General features: G+C 34.7%; 1 protein-coding gene across 1 annotated transcript in view; it reads left to right on the plus strand.

The window, feature by feature from the left end:
• LOC135195290 (uncharacterized) overlaps positions 1–12,695 on the plus strand; it is a 149,482-nt gene extending 136,787 nt beyond the window's left edge. The window contains exons 3-4 of the mRNA XM_064221548.1: positions 11,753–12,005; positions 12,382–12,695. Of these exons, the coding sequence (XP_064077618.1) occupies positions 11,753–11,959 (207 nt within the window). The 3' untranslated portion in view covers positions 11,960–12,005; positions 12,382–12,695. The remainder of the gene's footprint in view (positions 1–11,752; positions 12,006–12,381) is intronic.
• The last annotated feature ends 11,880 nt before the right edge of the window (positions 12,696–24,575 follow it).

A 24,575-nucleotide genomic window follows, 5' to 3' on the forward strand; every position in this document is an offset into this window, starting at 1 on the left:
TACACGCAACCGAAGGCCATACGCGGGACATATTTGTTGTGGCCGTACGGATTCAATGTGTGGGTATATATATAGAATATTATATAGAATATATAATTATATATATATATATAATATATATATATAAAATACAACACGCACGTACGCCAATATCGGACATATTTTTGTGGCAAAGTACGGAAATCATTTATTTCTTGGTGCGGAAAAATGCGTGTAATAAACACGGCAGGTTCAATAAAGGGTTTCAATTTTAGCTCACTGGAGCAAGAGGGCAATCACCAAAAAGGTTGAAAGGTTAAAAGTGTCTTTTTAAAAAGAACGTATCGACAAAAAATAAACAACGTATAACGGACACTCATAGGCCAGGTGCTAGCAAAAATTCATTGTCAGCTTGAATAACAATCACTGTTTCTATGTGATGTTTATTTGTCCACTGTTTTTTTTTTTGTGCTTTTTATTCCTAGCAGTTTGATATGTGCTTTGACTAGTTTTTTCCTAAAGTATTTGTCCCTCTCTTTGCCAGTAGAACATGGGTAAGTAGATTCTATTGTATAAGATTATTTGAAGTTAATTTTGTATATGAATCCAAATTTCGTTTTGGATACCATTAGTTTAAAGATTTTTATGTAGTTTCATTGTATGAATACCGCCAGAGATTCGGTGTGTTCCAAAAGTTGTAGTTTGGTGAGCAATTGGTATCAAGTGTTTATAAATAACGGCAAATGATTTTAGAGTGTATCTGAAATCTGAACTATTCCCCAATAGCTGATATGAATACAGTATTTTCACTAAAGCTTAACTTTGTTCTATGATGGGAATAAGAGATACAAATGCTTTTATATGACACAGTTCACTCTCATCAAAACTAGTGTTGAGAAAGTATTACACACCTCGTACTCAAGTACATTCGTGAAGAGTGCTTTATTCATAGTACCATAGGTTCTGTTGCTTTTTAACTCTGATTTCAGGAAATGATTAAAGGGAAATGCCTTTTTTCCAATCATAAACACTTAAGCCCCTCATTCGGTGCACTGTAGGCGTTACTTATGGTTGTTTGCAGCGTGCCTTCGGCCCCTAGCTGCAACCCATTTTGTTCCTTTTTTTGTACCTCCTTTCATATTCTCTTTTTTCCATCTTACTCTCAACCCTCTTTTAACAATTGTTTCATAGTGTAACTGTTACACCTTTCAAACCTTTTACTGTCAATTTCGGTTTCAGCGCTGAATGACCTCGTAGGTCCTAGGTGCCTGGCCTTTGATCTAAATTCTAAATTCAATTCAATTCAACAAAAACTTAAGGAAATTATAGTGCTTGGGCTTTTTGCTGTTCTTTATAACCTGGAATGTGAGATGGTTATGTTGTTTCAGATAAGATAAAAAAGAAAATCGAAATATTAGGCCGAAATTTGCTTTATGAGCGAATTGGCCCATTTTCAAAGCTTTTAGAGAATAAAAAACAATCTTTTTCGTCCTCGGGTATACAAACTGTAAAGCAATTATCTGGTTGCATCACATGTCACTTCCGTCTGTTGTATTTGGCCATTTCAGAGGAGTACTGGTTTTACGATTTCTTTTTCTTTTCATTCCGATTGTCATTTTATTAACTTAATTTACGAGCCTTTCTAGACTGGACTCCATTTTAACATTAATTCATTCACTTTGTGTTGATTTCTCGGACCTCATTTTGACCTCCTGCCGCTCGGATTCGACTCCTAAGGAATGAAGAGTTTTAGTCATTTTAGGTTTTTTTTTTTTTTTTATCATTAACCCTCCTCCCTTTACTGTTTTCTATGTGGTTAGTGTGAGATAGATACGTTAGATGGCTCGTCCCATTAATATATATATATACATAGTATATTATATATATTATATATATATATATATATATATATATATTATATATATATATGTATATGTGTGTGGGGGGTGTATATAATATAGTATATATAGTTTTATATATATATATATATATATATATATATATATATATATATATATATATATATATATATATCGTATATGTGTGTGGGGTGTATATATATAGTAATATATAGTTATATATATATATAAATATATATATATATATATATATATATATATATATAGTATATATATATATATATATATATATACATATATATATAAATATGTATATATATATATATAATATATATATATATATATATATATATATATATATAATATATATATATTATTTATTTATTTATATTGTAGTATCATGTAATCAACTTCTAGCGTTATTACTTCCGTAGAAGTTGGACATTGGACAGACTAACTACTGTATTCAGTCATGTCTGTTTATTCTCATATTTTTTTTTTTGTCAGTTTGTCTGTCTATCTGCCTGTAATGTATCTCAAAAATTATGGATAGATTTCAGCGAAACTGTGTGGGGTAGATTAAATTTTGAAATGTGTGGAGATACCAGTTTTTTTTTCTTTTTTTTTTGTGGCCGAGTTGGGCGAAGGGAGTTAATCCTTCAAGAAATCCTTTTTATTTTACTTTCAAGGCTTTTGAGGGGACAACGACTCAGCAACGCTTTCTTGCTATTTTCCAAAACCTGAATGCTAAAGGCAATTGGAACGTAAAAAAAAAAAAAAATAGAGAAAATGTCTGATTGTTTTAACCAAACGTCCGGCCCTGTTACGCGCCAATGCTCTCTCGCATAATTAATATGCTGATGGTTTTTTGTGTTCTCAGACTTCAGTACCATCATAATTTTCGTATTCTACAGTAAAATTGAAAAGGGGAGCTATGACGTGCTTATGTAATAAAAGTTCATTTAAATATCAGGTGTTATTTAGTATATCTGTTTCTCTTCCACAAGATTATTGTATTGAGACGCCTGATGAATTTAAAAAAAATCTAATCGTGGTTTTTATAATCTAAATTGAAAAAAAGACGCTGAAATTATATTAAGGAATGAGGAATTAAATCTCATGTAACATCCACTGTTACCAACTCTTCCTCTCTTAGTACAGATGTGTTGACTTTATGTTTATCGAGAAATGCCGCAAAAGATCCAGGCTGAATAATTAATGAGCCACATCTCGGAGGCAATTAGAAGATCAGTCCGAACATCCCAACAACGCCATTTGTTGTCTCGGGGAAATTATGCGTCATAGATGCTGTGAGATCCATGAAGGATGCGACGCTCGTGTGTATCGACTTTTATTTCCAGAGAGAATGTTAACGCCGACATATAATCACTTAATACTCTTCGGAAAATATTCTTTTTTGGTGAAATGGAGGTAAATAAATGAACTAAAGCTTGTGTTTCAGCATTGAGGACCAATTTATCTAATATGAACGAGTAATTGAAAAGGCTTACGACCGGATACAATGTATGACGTGATTAGAATAAAAATGCGATGTTGAGCATCGTTCTCATTGTTATGGAGATGATGAAATCCATTGCATACTACATACGGTACATTATACAACAACAACTACAACAACGACAACAATAATAATAATAATAATAATAATAATAATAATAATAATAATAATAATAATAATAATAATAAGCCTTCTATCTACGCTATTTCTGTACAGGAATGGTGAGGAGCCGGAAAAGAACAAACAAGGAGAAAAAGTAGGTAGTTAAAAGACTGCATTTTGTAATTCTAGCGTTCCATTACTCACATTATTACTAAATAAAATTGGGTTCAGAATATTGTAGGATCTCAGACCTCAGTATTCTCTAGTTCTCCTGTTTTTTCCAGTCTTCGATCACCTTTCCTACAAGACTACAAGATTTCTCCAACATCACTTAGTATTATATATATATATATATATATATATATATATATATATATATATATATATATATAGATATATATATAATATATATATATCTATATATATATATATATATATATATATATATATATGTGTGTGTGTGTGTGTGTGTGTGTGTGTGTAAATTATTTTAAGCTATTTCAATGCTATCCATGCTTGAATTGGACAAAACTTAGGATGGTCTATTTACTAATAGTACCACAGAATACAACTGTCCTGTAGTCATCTTGAATAAAACCCTATTGGTATTTTAGGTAAGAATGAAAGTAGCACGCCGGGTAAACTTCATGTTACACGTACAAGTTTGGCTTCAAGATTTCGCGCTTATTTCATTCCTATGTAGCCTCTCCGTTTGTATGCCTGGTTAAATTGATCCTGAAATATGACTTGTCAGTTCTACTGCTGCAAAACTCCATGATGGCGGTACTATAGAGATTTTGTCTCTTAAAATACTTCCGTTAACATTGCTCAAATTGAGTTCTTGAACTGTGTCTTTAAATGTGTGTTGTCACTCTGATGTGCCCTATGTGTTTAGCAGTTTTATAAGGGAATTATACTTAGCGAAGAAGATAGCTAGAGAAGGATTCTTTATAACATGAATCTTCAGTTTTATTGAGAGAGAGAGAGAGAGAGAGAGAGAGAGAGAGAGAGAGAGAGAGAGAGAGAGAGAGAGAGAGAGAGAGAGAGAGAGAGAGAGAGAGAGAGAAAGTAGCAAAAAAGATCATTATCATTTATGATTCTCTCAATTAATTATAAGAAGTATCAGAAGATTATATGCAATTTTTGAATTTTATTTATGTGCTAGTAAGGCATCAGCTCCTTAAAGCCAAGCATATAGTTTTCAATAATTTGTATTTTTTGTTCTCACTAAAAATGCATTTCACGTTTTGGAGGTGTTCCTAGAATTTAGTAAACTAAATTGTAAGTACAATTAATATAAAGGGCGTTAGACTTGATGACGGCCTAAGCACGCGTGCCCAGTAATGACTAGAATCGCATATTAGCTTCAGATGCTGCGACGTGCCTTCATGCATTTAGAATATATCAATAAATTAATTACTTGAGTCAGTGGAGAATATGCTGTACTGGAATTATCAGGCCAGTGAAAGCATCAGCCATTCCTTTTAGTCGTTCGTTTACTTTTTACCGTCAGTAATTTGTTTATTTACTGGATAAGCGAAAGCTGCAATAGCCATTTCAGTTGACTCCTAAACTAATATTTATCGCAAAAATACAATAGGAGAATCATTCAATAAAGTCAACAGGGTATTAAACCAAATAGTAATCAATTTTCGTAAAGACAGCAAATTAGATTTATTATAACAAAGTATCAAAAGACCAATTTTCGTAATTAGTAAACGGATAAAATTAATCGACGACCGAAATTTGGAATTTCTGCTTCATCTGCCTCCTGCCGGCCGCCTTTGCCGCTCAGACAATATCAGAGAGTAGTGACATTCTGCCGAATGCGACGGTGACAAGGGCCTGTCACGCACCTGTCTATTTACTGTCACTGAGACATTCCCCCGGTGACAAAACACGACCTGTTCCTGGAGGGCGTCTCGCCTCGTCTTGTTCCTTTGGTGTTAAGCCGTATAAAGGGAGTCTCTCTCTCTCTCTCTCTCTCTCTCTCTCTCTCTCTCTCTCTCTCTCTCTCTCGCGGGGGCAGGGGGCGGGGGGCGTGGGGCTTATGTGTATTTTATTGTCCTTTATTTTCAGCTACATTTTCTTTGATTTTCTAGAAGATTTCTAAGGCTTTATTTCTTCACTGTAGGTGGAAGAAAATGAAGTTTTTGGAGCTTCTGCAAATCGTATTTTCCTTCGTCAAAAGTTTTCAAACTTGAAGGGCTTAAAAATATACATTTCTGATTCACACACACACACAAACATATATATATATATATATATATATATATATATATATATATATATATATATATTATATATATTATATATATATATAGGGGTATGTGTTAATACGGAATAAACTAGGAATATATTTTCTATACACACACACCACACATATATATATATATATTATATATATATATATAATATATATATATATATATATATATATATATATATATACATAGTGTCCATGATCTAACTTGAGTCAGTATCGCTTGATATTATATTTACCTCATTGGTCATGACTTGTAAAATTCACCTCAAAATCCTTACGGCAATCGGTTATGTTCGTACTACCAGTAAGTTTCACATTATTCTCAACCTTTCATGCAGTTTTTCACAGAATAGAATTACGTAATTTTATCTATGATTCAGCTTTGGATCTGCTCTGGGAAATTCCTTCAGTAAGGGAAGAAATAGTACCCCAAATTAATCTCCCTCTTTATACCTGCTTGCTTATGTTTCCAAAGAGTACGCTATATTTGCAACATTGTGAACTTTTTCTTTCTTTTTCAAGAACCCCACAGCCGTAATATCTTCCTTTCGTGATTGTACTCGAAAGCGTGAATAAAAGAATTATTGAATTCAAGTATTTTGAAACATGAAAATCTGAATTGTTACATTGTTTCCAATTTATTCGCTTATTAAAGTAGTTACAGTTAGACAGATGGGGCAGCAAAGGTTGACGAAAGGAAACTGGAATGAAGGTCAACTAAAAGGCTAAAAATAAATTAAAGGGCTGCCAGGGGCCGAAGGGGAGTTGCAAACATCTTTTAGTAATGCCTGCAGTGGATACGTAAGGTGCACTGACGTCACTATCTTCCTATTGGCTTATGCAGATTGATGATGTTTTCAGTCAATTTAAGTTTCTTATTGGACGAGTGGGTTGCGTGCTCGCCCACCAATTCGGTAGTCACGAGTTCGATTTCCCGCTCTGCCAACGTAGAACCAGAGAAATGTATTTCTGGTGATTATTAGAAATTCATTTCTCGATATAATGTGGTTCGGATCCACAATAAACTGTAGGTTCCGTTGCTAGGTAACCTATTGGTTCCTAGCCACGTAAAAATATCCAACGGTAGCTACAGCTTATTGTGTTATCCGAACCACATTACATCGAGAAATGAATCTCCAATCACCAGAAACAAATTCCTTTCATTCCACATTGGCAGAGCGGGGAATCGAACTCGGGACTACCGAATCGGTAGGCGAGCACGTAACCCACTCGTCATACGAGGAACTTCTCTCGGGTAAATGATTGTGGTCTTCACTCGTTTTGTAGTTAGAATAAATTCTGCAGCAGAGGAATGAGTATATAATTCGGTGTAGCGTAGGATTGAGAAAATGGTTATGGATTGGAGTAGGCCTCATTATTCAAGAAGCATCGAGCTTGTGAAAAATGGAGACGAATGGCTCGCTACGTGCAAGGGAGTTCGACGCAATGCTTATGAACCTTTTGTGTAACTGTATGAACCAGTTAATGTTTTCGAAGATTTCTCCACAAGGAGTTAGTCCATTATTCAGCAAGTAATTGGATTGTGTTTCTCTCTCTCTCTCTCTCTCTCTCTCTCTCTCTCTCTCTCGTCACCGGCATCTTCTCCTCTCTCTCTCTCCTCTCTCTCTCTGTTGAATAAATAAATAAACTATAATATAATATATATATATATATATATATATATATATATATATATATATATATATCATATACATATACATATACATATACATACATACATACATACATACATACATACATACATACGTACATTCATACATACATACATATATAGGCGCGTGTGTGTGCGCGCGCGTTGGTGCTCTGTTGTTGGGAGGCGCCAGTTTGGGGTTTAACTGAAAAAACAGGAAGCTTCGGTTGACAAAGGGAACCATCCAGAGTCTGCCCATTCCTGATCCCTCTCCAGCCTCCAGGTATCTTACCTCAGGCTCCTTTTCAATGAGTGAATTTGAAGAATTTCGTGAAATCTACTCCATCGCGATTGTTGTCGTTCACTTTACAACTCGGGTAACTGGTACATAAACCTGGTAATTTCGTTTGCACACTAAGATGGAAATATTTAATGTAATTTGATGTAATTTTGAAACTGGAAGATGCGCCCTACGAACACGATACGGCTACAGCAGCGTGTTGAACGTATTATTATGTCTTTCATATGCCAAGTACTTTATTTTTATGACGACCTTAACAAATAAAAGACGCATTCGTGACGTCACAGATATTAATATGGAAATATTTAGTGTAATTTCATATAATTTTTAAACTAGAAGATGTGCCTTACGAAAATAATAAGGGTACAGCAGCGTGTTGAACGTATTATTATTTCTTTTATGCCAAGTATGTTTTGTTTTGTAACGACAGTAACAAATAAAAGACGCATTCATGACGTCATGGATACTAAGATGGAAATATTTAATGTAATTTGCTATAATTTCGAAACTGGAAGATGCGGCCGACGAAAACGATACGTCTACGGCGTGTTGAACGCATTATTATTTCTTTCATATGCCAAGTACGTTTTGTTTATGACGACAATAACAAATAAAAGACGCATTCGTGACGTCACGGATATTTTAGTCGCGTGATTTTCATTTTGAATATTCAAGCAAACACCTCTGTTTCGTCCCTGAATAAACAAAGCATCAAAAGCTCCCACGAAAGCATTGTTTTCAAAACAACTTTGTTCCCTCTTTTTACCATCACGTGAAAACGTCCTTTATTCCGCGCAAGAAAAGAAAAATAGAGAAAAAAAGCAAAAACAACAAACAAGAACACATATTATCAGGGATTAACGTGTTTGGAGCTTTTTTTTTTTATTTACTTCAGGCATCGTACTAAATGTCTGCTGGCATGTTTACCAGAGAGAGAGAGAGAGAGAGAGAGAGAGTGAGAGTGAGAGTGAGAGAGAGAGGAGAGAGAGAGAGAGAGACCAAAGATAAAAGCGTCGATGGATCGCTTATGACAAAAACAAGTGAAAACAAGCAGATTCAAAGATAAAATCATAAGTGGATGACACAGGACGAAAAGTTGAAAACGAGCCGATTGAAACAAACGCAAACAAACAAATAAACGGATCAAACGAAAAATAAACAAACTTGACGGTCAATGGGAAGAAATAAAGTCATCCATGCTATGGTAGACTACCTGAAACTAGCGTATTTAATACTGCATCGTGAATGTACAGGCAGCGAAATTTTTAATATTAAATCAGTATTGATTTCATGGTACTCAAGAAAGTTTGTTTTGATAAAGCCGTTTCGTGCCTCCCTGCCTTTGGGTTATTACGCTGCTTTTTAACTTGGGGTCGTTTCAGAATTGCTCGGAAAATGCGAAATGCGACTTTTATGAACGGCCATATTGCCTGAAGATTGCAGTGCGGAGAAAAAGTGGTTCAAGCATTTTCATGGCCTGTAATGAAACTCTCACGGGACATAACGACTGAAAAGGGTTTCAAGATTTTTAATGGGATCATGAACTCCCTCCTCATAATTTTATTTAGGCGACAAGTGACGTAAGCGAATCAATCAACAGTAATATGTTTTGTGACTAGATAGCTATTGTTGCCGTGACATCAGATTTCGGTTTATATTTTTTTTTACCTGTTACCTGTAAATGGGGCAGATTTGGCAATAATGGGTAAATTCTGTAACATTGCCTTTCAACTCCATTAATTCATTACCAGTTTCAGAAATAGATCGTTCACGTTCTTGTTCTTTCAAGATTAAATATTTTATATTTCTACAAGCCAGTGTTTATATAAAACTAGCCTGGTAATTCAGTGAATGTCAGAATAACATTCACCTTTTTTGGAGGATTTTGGACACTTGACCGGAATCGGATGTCACGTGATTGATTTCGTTCTCATTTAATTGACAGATGCAATATCTATCCATCACGTGTAAAAGTAATAGGAAGATATTTGACCCGCGCGCGAAAGTTAGCATCATGTTGGAAGTATTTCTGTAGGATTTATATATATATATATATATATATATATATATATATATATATATACACAAATATTCAAGTGTTCCCACCTAGTAATGTACGAGTACCGTTATATGCCAGAATTTTTATCTGTTGTATAATACGTGCGTGCATATAGCATCTGCCTTGATGACTATAGTTCTTCAGAGTGCTCAGCATTTCTCGGCTGATGGATACATAAGAAATGAGAAAAATCTAAACCAAATTGAGGAATTTTGCTTCAGCTCAGACGTTTATATAAATATATATATATATATATATATATATATATATATATATATATATATATACACTATATATATATGTATATACTATACATATGTATAGAGTTTGTAATGTATATACATACTATTTATTGAACACCAACACGAAGAAAATCACTTATGACCATTTTTGAAAACTTCCGGACATATTGGTGTGTTGTGTGAGTGTACAGTGGTGGAAAAGCTGACCACGTATTCGCGTTGATTGGATTGCTAATCAAGTTCAGAGTATGTAGACATTTCATTGAAATATGGACCAGATGATAGGCATGTTTTGGTATGTGTTTTTTGTCAATAAATATGAAAATAAACAGTAGTGTTTCTAGCATTTTGTGTGTTCGTTGTTTTTTCAACTTTCGACTGCACTGTGGCATGACCGTAGCTGTTTTTTCTTCCCTTTATTTTATTATTAATTCTTCTCGTTGCATGTGCATGCTATTTGCCTGAAGCTGTTTGTGTCGATGTATTTTTTATACGAATTTACACATAGTTATGGGATCAGTTAGAGGTTCGAGACCGGTGACGGTTTTTATTTTTTCTTTATTATATTTTTAAATATATGCAGAAAAAAATTACGTGGCTTTTGTTTAGTCTGGAATACTTTCTGTATATATTTCTTTTTTTTTTCTTTAAATGTTATGCTCATGTCGCAGGTATTGCATAAATACTAGACGGTTTATTCTTATATTTCTATCTTCAATTTTTCCTAGTTCTTTTTGCGTTAATGTATTGACTCGTTATTCTTAAATTCATTTCTATTGTTCCTCTACTTCTGTTTTAGCTTTTGTAAGGTTCCTCTTTTTTTTCGCTCTCTCTTAGTGGTCATTTGGGTTACTAGATAAACTCTGCAGTGGATTCCCTTCTAAACTCTCTCTCTCTCTCTCTTCTCTCTCTCTCTCTCTCTCTCTCTCTCTCTCTCGTCATTTTAATCTTTAACTATGACAGTATTAAAATATGCTTAGAAGATAAAAGTCATTATAATCAATGTAGGATAAAAAAATTTCTGACATTGTTTATGACATCCACAGAAAATTTGAGACTTTGAGAGATGCACATTTGGCCAGTTTTGTTATTTAGTCCAATTGATTATAATCGTTTCAGTACCTATTATTTCGTTTGAAGTGACGACCAAATGCATGAAAATATAAAATAGGAACATAAATGGTAATTTACTCTTGAAAGTTTAGTTCGATTGATGTCCGTTACGATATCAATCATTACCCCTTAGGATCGATAGGTCATATTTATTTTATATATTATTATTTACTGGATTTCATCGTGTCGTGGCAGACAGAATTTGTTTTCCTTGAAAGACGGAGGTTTGTCATAGCTTCGGTGTACATTTTTCCGAGATGGTAGTTAGTCATTACACTTGCATGTAACGTTACGCCCAAGGTAAATCGGTGTTAAGTATATCCTTTCATTTTCTCTCTTGTGTTCAGTGTTCAAGTGTGACTGCTTGCTTGCATGCCTCTCAGCACGTGTTACTGGCTGTAATCTGGAAAGTATTTCATTGTTCATGATCTTGATAATGTTACTGATGCTTAGAAGAATCCAATCAGTTAGAATATTGTGGTCACAAAATTCTTAATGCGATATTTGAAGTGATTTCATTGCTCATCAATAACTCATTCATACGTTTTTCAATGGAGTTTTATGAGATAAATGTTCATTAAGAATAAAAGATAAATTAGAAAAAAAAAAAGGAATTCGAGGAGGATCAGGCCGTAACTGACCCTTTCCTTTTATTCCACAGGATACGAGAACCATACGAGATCTCCACCATCTTCCGAATCCACTTCTACTACTACTACTACTACTACCACCACCACCACCACCACCACCACCAACCAATACCAAAACCACTACCACCACCACTACCACCACAACCACCAATATCTCCACACACCCCCCCATCACCACCAACCACCTCCACCAACCACCACCTCTTGCTTCTGCTTGACCACGTTAAAGTCCCCCCTAATATTGAGTCCCGTTTTCTTCTTCAGGTTCGTAACGCTTTTCGAAATATCCGCATGTGATGTGCTTTTATTTTCCTTTTTGTTATTATTCACAAAGAAAAAAAAGTATATAATGTGAAACAAAGAGGGAAACACATGTTTTATTTGTTTGTTCACTAATGAAGCCCCTTTCTCTGTTATTTGAATCTATATGATGACAATTTAAAATATGGCAAACAGCAAATAAAATAAAGGGGGCATTCATGTTTCCATGATATTTCTGTTATTAACCTCTTAGCCTTTGATGATGATACGTAGCTCCACCTTCTACACCATATGCGTACAGTGACCCCCCTACTACAATATTAACCGTCCTCCTATAGAGATGTAAAGTGTTAGAATTAACGCTTCCATTTCTTTTCAGACGAGAGGAACAAGGTTACAGCTTCTCATCCAAGATGATAGTTGATGAGGATGTCATATTAACTTGTCAAAACAACTGAAGGAGTTTTGTCTCTGTAAACTGTCTCTCCGTCACACACTGCGTTTTAAAGTCGCTGCTGGCTGGCCTGCGCGCAGCCATTAACACTTCACGACGGACATATTCGTAAAAGAAAGTCTCATGTGTTCATTATATGCAATGTTGCGAACGCATCTGTAAATTCTCATAGATGATTACTGTATACTTACATTGCTAAGATTAGATGTATATTGAGTGTATAATCAAACACTGCAGATTCTTTTTTAAGCGTTTTAAAATATTGTATTATTATTGGATAGGCGTTGATTAAACGTAAAATATCTGAATTATTTTTTTATGCATCTCTTCGAGTATATGTCCCAAGTTCCTTATTCAGTTTACTAAACATTCTAGGTTTGAAAAGGAAGTGTATTTAGACAAGATGAGTTTGTAAATTTCATAACTGATTCCTGCAGATAAATGCTGGAGATTTTTAACATGACCAATTTACAGGTTTGTTGTATATTGAACTAGCCTGAAATTCTATTACTTATTATTACGCAGCCGGCGGTTCTGATGTAAATAGAAAAGAATGTTTGACAGTACCAGCAGTATCGTCGATGAATAAAGGTAAATCGCCTTTGACAGGAAGATGAATAGATATTCACTTATTGAAAAGGGGAACATAATGTCCACGTTTAGGAATTTTTCTTAACTTTACCTGTCAGCACATTTTTGAACGTATGAATCATAAATGTGTAGTTATGGGGCTTTATTGTCATATGTATTTTTAATGTCCTCCCTTACATTTCACATTCACGTTGCAACATTTTTAGACTTTATAAAAGGTTGAATACTAATACGATGCACTAATTTAGATCAAATGTTTTCAGCCTTCACAGACTTCTAGAAACTTGTCATAACATTCTCGAAGCTTTCTAGTGTAACTTAAATGAAAGGTTCATTTTGAACACTTGTAAGATTTAATTTGACTCTTTAACCATTCCTCTATGGCTGCCTGTGTTCATCGGGCTCTATGAAGCAAGTCCCACGAACTTGACCTTTAAATTTTAGAACGGTTAATGAGACGGGATGTTTTAAAGGAATGAGAGGTCTAATGTGGACCGATGGTCTTGGGCAGCCAACAGAAATAAGTTAATGTCACATGGCGCGACGTCTTTAGAAAGAGAGACATTAACGGATCTCCATTTTCTCAAAATCGCCCAGATGGTTTGGCAGACCTTTAATACGGAGCAACACCGGTTGTCCAACAACTTTCCTATCAATCGGAAGAGCTGAATACCCCGAAAGTCAAAGCAATTATGCATAGTATTAGAATAAAGCCAAAGTCCATTAACGCATATATACAGTATTTAATGAGAATCAAACCACCTTCTTAGTAAATGGGGCAATTCATCTTGCCAGTGCTAAGCTGAACCTTGAATTGCTTTGGTTTATGAGAGTGGTCGTGCTTCCATTGTTTTCACTCTTGTTGGGATTCGGGTCATTGCGCTGATTTCATGTTTCATTCCATTTACAACTTAGTGCTTAACTTATTCTCATTCCGGGTTCGTCAGCGAGGTTTTCCAATGAACATTGATCATGATTTAGCTTCATATTTTAGTGTTGAACAGCACTGCCTTTAAAGAAATAGACAGCCATTCTGACGACTCTAATTTCATAAGAACCATGAGATGAAATGGTGTAAAGATACCATTGCTAACATCATTCGTCTGTTTAGCATTCTCTGTTGCTAATGAGCAAGCACTTTGATTAAAGCCTAGTATTCTTGAAATTTTAGAGGACTGCGGTGAGTCAAGGCTAATCAGTATTTTACATAACGCGTTGTCCTTCATCTTTTGCGCCAATGTTTTCAGCAATGATTGATGTTACAGTTTGGGCGTCCTTAAACAATGGTGTGCCGCAACGGAACTGTATACCCTTACTGGATCTTAGTAAGCGTAACGTTCTCAGTCTAATTTGGAAATTGTCGCTTTCCATCCTGACTTTGGTCTGAAATGAAAAAAAAGGATGAAAATAAAAACGACATATAGTAAACTTTAATTTGATTTTCAGAGGTTCATAGATTAAATACATGATTGACACTTCAAAGTTACATGATGGATGCTACATTACTTGACTTTAAGTCATTAAATAAGAGTAGGAAATTACTATGAAGATCGGAGGTTGGTCTTTGATAAATAAAGTTGGAAATATTAAACTCCATCCTTGACTGTATAATGAACGGGACTAATATTATTTTAGCAAAAGCAGATAAAAGCATGGATGGGACGGAAATTGAAGTGATAAGATTATCTCAAGGTGAAAACACACACTAGTATATATTTTGTTTTTCTCTCTATTAGTTAACACACTGTTTCTCAGTTTTGGAACAAAGATGATAGACCTTTACCTCAGTTATGACCAGTACTTAGTGTGGCGTTTATTACTATCATTTAAATTTGTCATCTGGTACAGGGCTGAAAGCAGTGTATTAGTGGGATGTCACTTCATTTAGGATGGAGCATACTGGTATGAGTTGTTAACTCTATACATACGTAGGTTGGAGCGAATGGTATCATCTGAATATGTAACTTGTTGGCAGTGAAGCAAACTGCTATAATTTGAGTATGTCTCTTAGTATTGGGTGGAGCATAATGAAATTACTTGAGTTAGCCGCTTAGTTGGGGTTTGAACATAGTAATATTAGTCTTTGTCTTATGGTTTAGAGTGGTTCATGTTGCTATGATTTGAGTTTGTCACTTAGTAGAAGGGTAAGCTGGTATAATTTAAAGTTCATTTGGTTTATGTGGGGGTGATTTTAATGGTATCCTCTCAGTTTTCTCTTAAAAAGGGCTTGTCCCAAATTAACAAATAATAAGGCAACGAAAATCGTCAATTATAGAAATAGTGAGCCGGTAAAAAAAATGTAGGCTGGAATGGAATGACCTGGGTGTTCCAAAGTATAGGGTGGAATGGAATGACCTTTGTGTGCTTAAGGATAGGCTGGAATAGAATGACCTGGGTGTTCCAAAGTATAGGGTGGAATGGAATGACTGGATGTGCTTAAGTATAGGCTGGAATGGAATGACCTGGGTGTTCGAAAGTATAGGGTGGAATGTAATGACCTTGGTGTTCGAAAGTATAGTGTGGAATGGAATGACCTTGGTGTTCGAAAGTATAGGGTGGAATGTAATGACCTTGGTGTTCGAAAGTATAGGGTGGAATGGAATGACCTTGGTTTGCCTAACTATAGGATGGGCAGTGTTAGGAATAAATAAATCTGCCCAAGGCTTCTGGGGATACATATATAATGAGATTGTGAAATAGGCAGGAGTAACTCCTAACTGTTGAACTCATCACAAAAGAGAGATTCATTGTTTTCCCTTCTGCTGTAAAGAAATTCTAGCTGTTTAGTATATTCTGTGACCTGTTGCAAACCGTTAAACCGACAATAATGGTAATGTTTTAGTCTAACACAGATTAATATTATTACTACTACTACTTGCTGCTACAATTCCTAAAGCAAGGCGCGCACCTAATAGGCCGTTAACGTTTCGTAATACTGGAATCGAACATGATCATAAAGATGACAGTGAATATACTGAGTACGAAAGCAGTTATGGGTCACATTAACGTGAGACCTGTGAGCGGAAAAGATGGCCTAATAAACGAGCTCGATATTATTATGTGTGAGATTAAATATGGCACTGATAACACATCAGCAATGATAAGTTTGTTGAATAAATTAATTATTTGAAAGTAGAGACGCCTAAGAGATTAGCCTACTCTCATGGGAATAAATAAGACTAGAAGGATATATGGGTCTGAGGATATCACGCAGGCTGTGATGTGTGGACATTAGTTATTTGGTCTCCAAATGGTGCATTTAAGGTAAATAATGTGGAACGTAAAATGACCCAGTTGCTACTAATAGTAGCCTTCGCACTCACGCGCGCCCGTAATTAACAAAACGTGATTTAAAGAGAGAAATAGCAGCCCGAACTACTAAAAAGAAATTCAATAGAATTTATTAAATTGGTCCGCATCTAGAAAATATCAAGCAACTAAGGATTCAAGTTTGTCTTAACTCTTCAGTAATTCCCATTATTTCAGGATTATATGAGGCAGACTTTAATTTTTTTTATATAATCACTCGATCATAAAGACTACATTGATTCTGATGCGCCCTAATAATAGGCTGCATAAAATCGAAACAATTTCGGAGGCTGACATCAATGCCATGATCCCTTGTTATAAGTTTTATGTTTATAATATAACAACAGATACTTCCTTTTACGGTTCATTCACATCCCGTTAGAGAAGTAAAAGCTTCGGGGCAGACTGTCGACAACTAATTACTTGTTGGCTACATTTCTACCTAGGAATTACGCCCACTTGCAGTTTCATCACAGAGTTTACTATAATTCAATTAATGAATTAGAACGGGTTGAAGGGGAAGAGAGTGTGGGTGGGCTGATGATTCGGAAGGGATGTCAGTTAATCTGGCAATTTAAAAACAAAAATTAAGTTCGTAGGTTTGCAGAGTTACAGCTGAAATGAATTCCCTTTCAAGTATTATTTAATTTTCCGACACTTCTCTGATCTTCTTATATCAAATGTTTTATGAAGCCTGTTTAAAAAGGACTGTATCAAATTAAAGGGAAAGACATAAGTTTCTGTTTATTTGTGTCACCCTCGATCGATCCCTTTTATGTGCAACAACAAAGCTATGATTTAATTCCGTGTGAAGATCCAAAACTTTTATTTATTTTCAAATGTCTGATGATCGTAAGAACCCTCTTTTCATTATAAGCTAAAGTATCTCTTTGAAAATCGAAAAGCTTTACTACATGTGTCAGATAAAATAAAAAAAATGTCTAATTTTTTGGTCCATGAAAGCCAAGACGTGTCATTGTCATTTAGCTTCAAGAAAAAATTTTGAGCGCTAAATCTTTTGTGTATTATTTATTTGCGTAATTGTGCTGTCATATTTTATTGTGTACTGCCACAGGCCTCTCACGCTCTAATTAATGCCTCGTTTGTTTATTTCCCCCTATTGTGTTTTATAACTTGATCCCATCAAGTAGCTGAAAATAAAAGAGTGAACAAAACCTTGGTTATTGAGACAATTGTGATTTTACATAATTATGAGCTAGGAAGTTTTTTTTTTTTTTTTTTAAATAAGCGTAGGGCGAAAAGAAAATTGGAAAGAACATACCGGAATGAGACTAGTCTTCAGTGGCTGATTTACAACGAAATAAGGAAAGAAGGAAGAGAGAAAACTGCGAAAATAAGACTTGAGCGAAGTGGAAGTCAGCGGTCAAGGGACTAGATACGTTACCGAATGCCAAAGTTCGGAAGTTTAGCGAAAGGGAAAATCTAAAAAGATAAATTGACAGGTTGAATCTCGGCCGAAGCCAAGGGATGAAAGATGTGGTAAGGCAGTCCCGAACAAGTCTGAAGAAAGTAACTGCAGATAAGAAACTTTCGCTGACTCAACAGCCAGCAGAAGTGGTCATACCTCTAGGAGGATAGGCATGCATCATATTATGAAGAAAGTTGTCGATGCTACATTTATTTTAACAATTGGGAAGAAAATAAACCATTAGCTGAAATTCAGTCCTTTCTTATAATTTTGCTATTGTATTTTACTTTGCGTGGTTACTCAGATATTCCAAGGTATGTCACAGTTCAGCTCGGTATATGCTAATGGTTGTTCGCGCAGAAACTTTACAACATTAAAGATTATGATATAATAATTTGTAACATTCCAAATTTACATGCAGTATCTTAAATAGTTTACTAACCTTACGATTCCTTGATATCTTTGGATATTTTTCAATTAATTACTAGAATCCGAATTCGGGGTTTAAATTGCAACCACTCCCTCTACTTCGCAATTCGAACACTAGGGTTGAAAGAAAGTGGTTCAGTACTTTCCCATCATACTAGGACAAGCAAACATTTTCAAACAAGATTTTACAATTTGTATATGCTTCATAATATGTTATTTTTGGGGGGAGGGCAGAAATTGGGGTCCGGTTGTGAGTAATGGAATGAATAAGGATACTGACGTACAGACAAGTTTATTCTACAATACTTTTCAAAATACATGTCGTGGGAAAAAGCATCACCGATTAGTTCCACTCAAAGGCTGAGAATAATATGATAAAGGCAATTAATAATGCACGCTACCGTGCATTATGGCAAGTCCTAGATTTTATAACACATTTATGATAGACTTTCATTCTAAAAATAGAATTAAACTTTTATTCCAGTAGGCATAATTATGACCTACATTTTTACCAGTTGAAAATTTAATTATAAGTTATTTGATTCAAAGCCCGCCGGAAGGTTAAATTTGATTAACTTCCAATAATTCAATTTCGAATAAAAAGTAAAGTGGAATATTAAGTAGATGGAGTTATAATTCCTCATAGAAAACGATGGTATATTTGGTTCAAGTTTATTATCATCGTCATTACCTTCTAGAACGCCATGTGACGCAAAGGACCTCTGCGAAATTCCGCTGCTCATGTCTTTTGATCTTTCACAAATTTGCTCTCATCTCCAGCCTCCCGTCTCGTACTTGAGTGAAAAGTACGTCTTGGTCTTACACTCTCTCTGGTGCCCACAAGAACTCAGCCGACAGTCTCATGATAATCTATCGGAGATGGCATGAATGTTATCTCCAAACAGTCTCTATCTTCTCTTCATCATTTTTTCATATTGTTTCAATCTTCCTTAATTTCCTTTACAATATAATTTCTAACTGTTCTGCCATTTGACTCCAAGGTGGCTTTCTTAAAACTTCTTTCTCAAACCAACACAGTCTTTTAGATAAAATTTCATATCATACTATCATCCATTTCCACATAGCAATACAGATCGTGCTAGACATACAAGCAATACAGATCGTGCTAGACATACAAGCAATACAGATCGTGCTAGACATACAGTTCATCTATTTGACTGCCAAACTTTATGCAGTTTGCCCAGTGCTAATTTGCCTTTTTTGAATCTTCCATTACATTTCAACTCTAGAGAAATGGCATAATATATTCGAAAGATTCAACCCCATTAACCATTTCTCCATCCAGTGACACTTTACCCCTTTGTACATACTCTACCCTCATTACTCCAGTTTTTCTTTGATTTACCTTGAACCCTAGTATACATTCTATTAAATTAGCATCATCTGCATTTTCTGTATCTCTCATATATCTATTGTTACCCCAAAGAAAACTTCAAGTCTCACAAATTTCTGTTGTTAGTCCAGTACACACTGTCCTTTTCATCTTCAGCCACTCTTTGCATTAAGGAATGCATGATAAAGCAAACACAGAGGTGACATAATATAACCCTGTAGCATGCCACTGTGTACCACAAATTCACTCCACTAGACTCCATCAAATATAACTTCTCATCTACTTCGTTCACGGGCAGTTACAATTGGCTTTACATATGTAATGGAAATACCATGGCTGTCAAATGCCTTCTTGTAATCACCAAAGGAGATAAGAATGGAAGTTTAAATTCCCCTTCTGGACAATATTGCATAAGGAAAATAACTCCTACCATTTCTAATGCTAGATTGCTCATCTCAAAGTCATTTCGCAACTACTGAAAGCCTAATGAGGACAAGTATACTGATTATTTTGATCACCACCGATTTAAGTGTAATGCTTTTATAATTACCATATTCATTCAGGTCAGATTGCTTTTGCGTCTTTGCTGTGACCTCCAGTTCTCAGTCGTAGGCTTTATTCCCTCATTTCATATTCTATAAAACAGTCTGGTTGATATACGAAGTGCCTTTCCATTTTCAGCTAAAATAATCTCTGCAGTGATTGCATTATAACCGGCCGTTTTTCCCTCTCCCAGTTGCCTTTATTACATAAGCCACTTCAAAAACCGTAAATTCATTCATTAGTGCATTCAGGTTTCCCTCAGCCTCTGGTATATCTCTAAAATTATGTTCCACATGTCTTACTCATGACCCCACAAAAATATTCCATTCAGCACTGTCGTTTTTTTTCTATTATTTTTTTTATTGACCTATTTCTCTTTTTGACATGCGTGTTTTCCATTTTCTTTTCTTCACTGGACATTTCATTGAGAAGTCTTTGAACTAACCTAACACCAAAATTTATTGAATACATGGCTTTCTTAGCCTTATATGTCTATCTTTTTTTCAGATATTCTCTTTGTATCCGTATTTAACGTTGTAATTTGCTTTTTTTTATCTCCAATCTGAAATATTTCGCCTCATATCCCAGATTTTCTTTTTCACCAGATTAATATATATTCTTTTTTGATAGCGTACACCTCAGATATGTTGCTAGAACTGTAGGCCTATTTCAACATATAGTTACAAAAACCTCTCCTTTATTCAATTTCAAGAAGCTTTATTGTTGGATGCTTATAATTCCAACTTTAGTCTTGCAATGATAAGGGATAGATAAAAATTTAAAGTACCGAGTAATTCGTTCGACAGTGACCCTCGACACTCCAGGCAAGATTCTTTCACCCAGATTATTAATTTTATACTAAACAATTATTTTGACACAGTTATTGCTTGTAATTAGTCTGCACTTTATTTTTCCCATAATTTTCTTATTTTGTCGTGACGTTTTGAAATGAGAAAATATGAAACAGAAAATTTCCTCATTTTCTTAGTCCTCTCGTTTGTCACAGTGAATTTAAAACATTTATTCCTTCCAGGTTATTTTTTGAGTTCACCACTACCTAGAATTATTTTTCCTTTTCCTCCATTTTTACTTAAAAATTAGAAATTGAAATCCCTTTAGTAATAGGTAGTCCAACAAACCAATATCATTAACATTCCAACGTGTTGAAGATGCTTAAATAGATATTTTGAGTGTGATTATAGCCCTGAACTTTTGTTTTGTATTATCCCCACTCATCATTCATTTCAATATGACAGAACACAACACATACAAAATATATAATATAGAATATATACATACGTACACAAACATGTGTATATATATATGCATGTATGTATGTATGGGCCCGTGTTTGTATGGGTTTGTTTATTTTTTAGAATTTCATTTTCCTTAACATGAGTCTGCTGTTCCAGGGGAAAACAAAAAAGCAGTTGCGGCTTTTTCCATCCTTAATTGTCGAACCAGTAAATTTCCAGTTCAGGAAGCTTCCAGATCAGCTTTTCACATACATATACAAAAACTCTCATCAGTAATATGCGAGCTGCATATACTCACACACTGAGCCACTCAACTGTCTTACTGTATATCTCATGCTACCTGGTTACTGCGGAACATTCTATCCATCCTCTCCTCACCTTATCAAAATTTCCGAATTATTCAGCACTTTTCTTGGACGTATCTTCTTCAGTTTCTTCACGTGACCAATCTCAAAACACTTATGCATCTTTTCATTTGCATTAATCTTTATACCTTGTTATCCTACCTATACATTAACCTAGACATATGCACGTCTTTCTTGCCGTACCCCACACACTACATAAGTAGCTTATCTCGACAGCTTTTATCTTTCATTTCATTCCTAATGAGCATTTATACTTAACCTCCCTGTTGGTTCAACAGCACCTCCGTACATTACAACTTTTGTAAGTCGTGTAATATTTTAAGCAATTGAATAAACACTCACTGAATGGAAACATTCGACAGAGAAATTTATGCTTCATATTCCTGATTTTATAGAAATGTGCTCATGACTCGCTCTCTTCATGAAAAAAACGTTCCTGGGTAATAACATAGTATGTGGACCCACATGCGTAGTTTTCTTGTAGTCAGAATAGCAATAATTGGTAATTAGGAAACCGGCGACAACCTTATCTAAAATGTAAAGAAAAGCATTTGGAAATTCATAGTAAAAAAAGCAACTCTTCTCCACAATCCATTTGAAATTATAAAGCTTCTCGTCAAGTGAAGTGTAACTCGCCTAATATTTTTCTTCAATTTGAAACATCTTTTAGTTAAAAAATCAGCTTAAGATAACGGATACTTGTAAATGTTATTGAGGATATTAAATGTGGGGGCATTTTTTTTTTTCATAGTTGTCTAAAGGTGTAGTACACTTCGAACAGAACTGAAATTGAAAGTGAATTATGTCATTTATTTGATAGCGGAAATTGATTTTTTGTGGATATGTTGGAAGAATTGGGAAATATGGTGGGTTTCAGATCAGTTGGGAAAAAACAATTGAAATTTGAGTGTCTCAGTTCATGAGAGAGAGAGAGAGAGAGAGAGAGAGAGAGAGAGAGAGAGAGAAGCTAGTCATATAGTGAAACTTATGGAATATGGTGTACAGTACGTAGTTTTGGTTTGTAGAAAATGAAGAGTTATATGAAAAGCTGGAGGATTTGTGAATGATATGTATCATAAGGAACCATTTACAAGATATATGAACAAGAGACCAGCATTGTGAATCAATCACAAGCTGGACAAAAACCTCATCCTTGGATAATTACAAAAGAGCTTTTGCAAAAAAATGGGAAGAAATCGGTGGCGAAAGGAGGACCAGATACTGGTCCACCAGAAAAAAATAATTTAATAGAGGAAGATCGGAAACCAGTCATGAGGGGAGAACTAAAGAAGCGTTAGAGGGAATAGAAACAGTTGCTGAGTATCATACTATGTACAGTATCGCACAGGAAATCATTCACAGGACAGGAAATCAGTTAAAACGTCAATAACGAGAAACCAGCAAGAAAAGAGACAAAAGTAGTTACAAGAGAACAAAATACCAGTCCCATAGGAAGAAGAAAGATTACTCATAAAAAACTAAAGAAAATCATTTCAGAGAAAAAAGATTGAAAAAACCAAGACCACCAAGCCCTAAGCCTTTAAAAGAAGAGACAAATCCGTAACCACATAATGAAAGTTGAATTAAACATACAAATACGTCAGTCGCATTTTGGTGATATATATCAGTTTCAATAAGTCACTCGGACGCTTTTTGCTATTTAACGAAGGGTTCTTAAACGACGAAGGGAGCCATCCACGTTTTGCGAGAAACATAATGAAAAGAAAAAGAAATATCGTGGCATTTAAAGGGACTTAATGCATAATCTATTTGGAAATAAAGAGCGTCACAATCTAATATAATTTGGTCGTTTTAAGTGAAATAGGTGGGTAATCGAAAAGGACATTCGTAATTCCCTCGCTAATGGTTTACATAATTTGGCAATTAATTGCGCCGCATTAAGTTTCATGGTTATGATTATTTATTCGGGGGTAGAATGTAGGATATTTTGAATAATATCTTTTTCTGGACCAAATGTGATTCTCCACTTATGAATGAATTCCTTTGTACTTGATTTTATCCTGGTCGTATGTGAGCTGTTTAAAACAAATCATATTCTATGTACGCAAAAACACACCCTATATATAATATATATATATATATATATATATATATATATATTATATATATATATATATATATATATATATGAAATAAATACTATGTTCCAGAGACCGTGCTGTCTCTCTCTTCAAGTAAGTAATGAACAAGAAAAGTTACTTACATGAAGAGAGAGACAGCACGGTCTCTAAATATAATATTTATTTTCTATATTTTGCCGTTTTTATGGGCTTCTTTTATTGGATGAAATTCTGGGATAGCAGAACATTTTTCTCAGTCATACATACATACATACATACATACATATATATATATATATATATATATATATATATATATATATATTATATATTATGCATTTTTTATTCATACCAGCATATATGGGGTGGAGGGGTCAATAACAGCTAATGAAGATCCAATAGCGAAAATAGAAAAAACTGAGGGCTTAGGTTTTTTTTCTTTTTATCTCTGAATACGCCTCTACATTAAGGCTGCAGTAATGCATATGGTGACATCCAACATCACATTCCACTAATAGTTTCATTTCACCTAGCGTTTTCAGTCAAGTTTACCACCATTCATGACAGACTTGAATCATCTTCCATTTCCGAATATAGTTTTCACTCCTTATGCAGTACTCATAGGGTGCACATTATATGCACCACATATAGACAGCAGCGAAGACTACATTTTTTGCCTCTTTCCCCGTTCTTTATGGTCTGTTTCAACTTGGGTAGCCTAACTTCTATAATTAACTCGAATGTTCTACAAAGTTCATCTAC

Source organism: Macrobrachium nipponense, chromosome 16 (assembly GCF_015104395.2).
Source record: "Macrobrachium nipponense isolate FS-2020 chromosome 16, ASM1510439v2, whole genome shotgun sequence".
Classification (NCBI taxonomy): Eukaryota; Metazoa; Arthropoda; class Malacostraca; order Decapoda; family Palaemonidae; genus Macrobrachium; species Macrobrachium nipponense.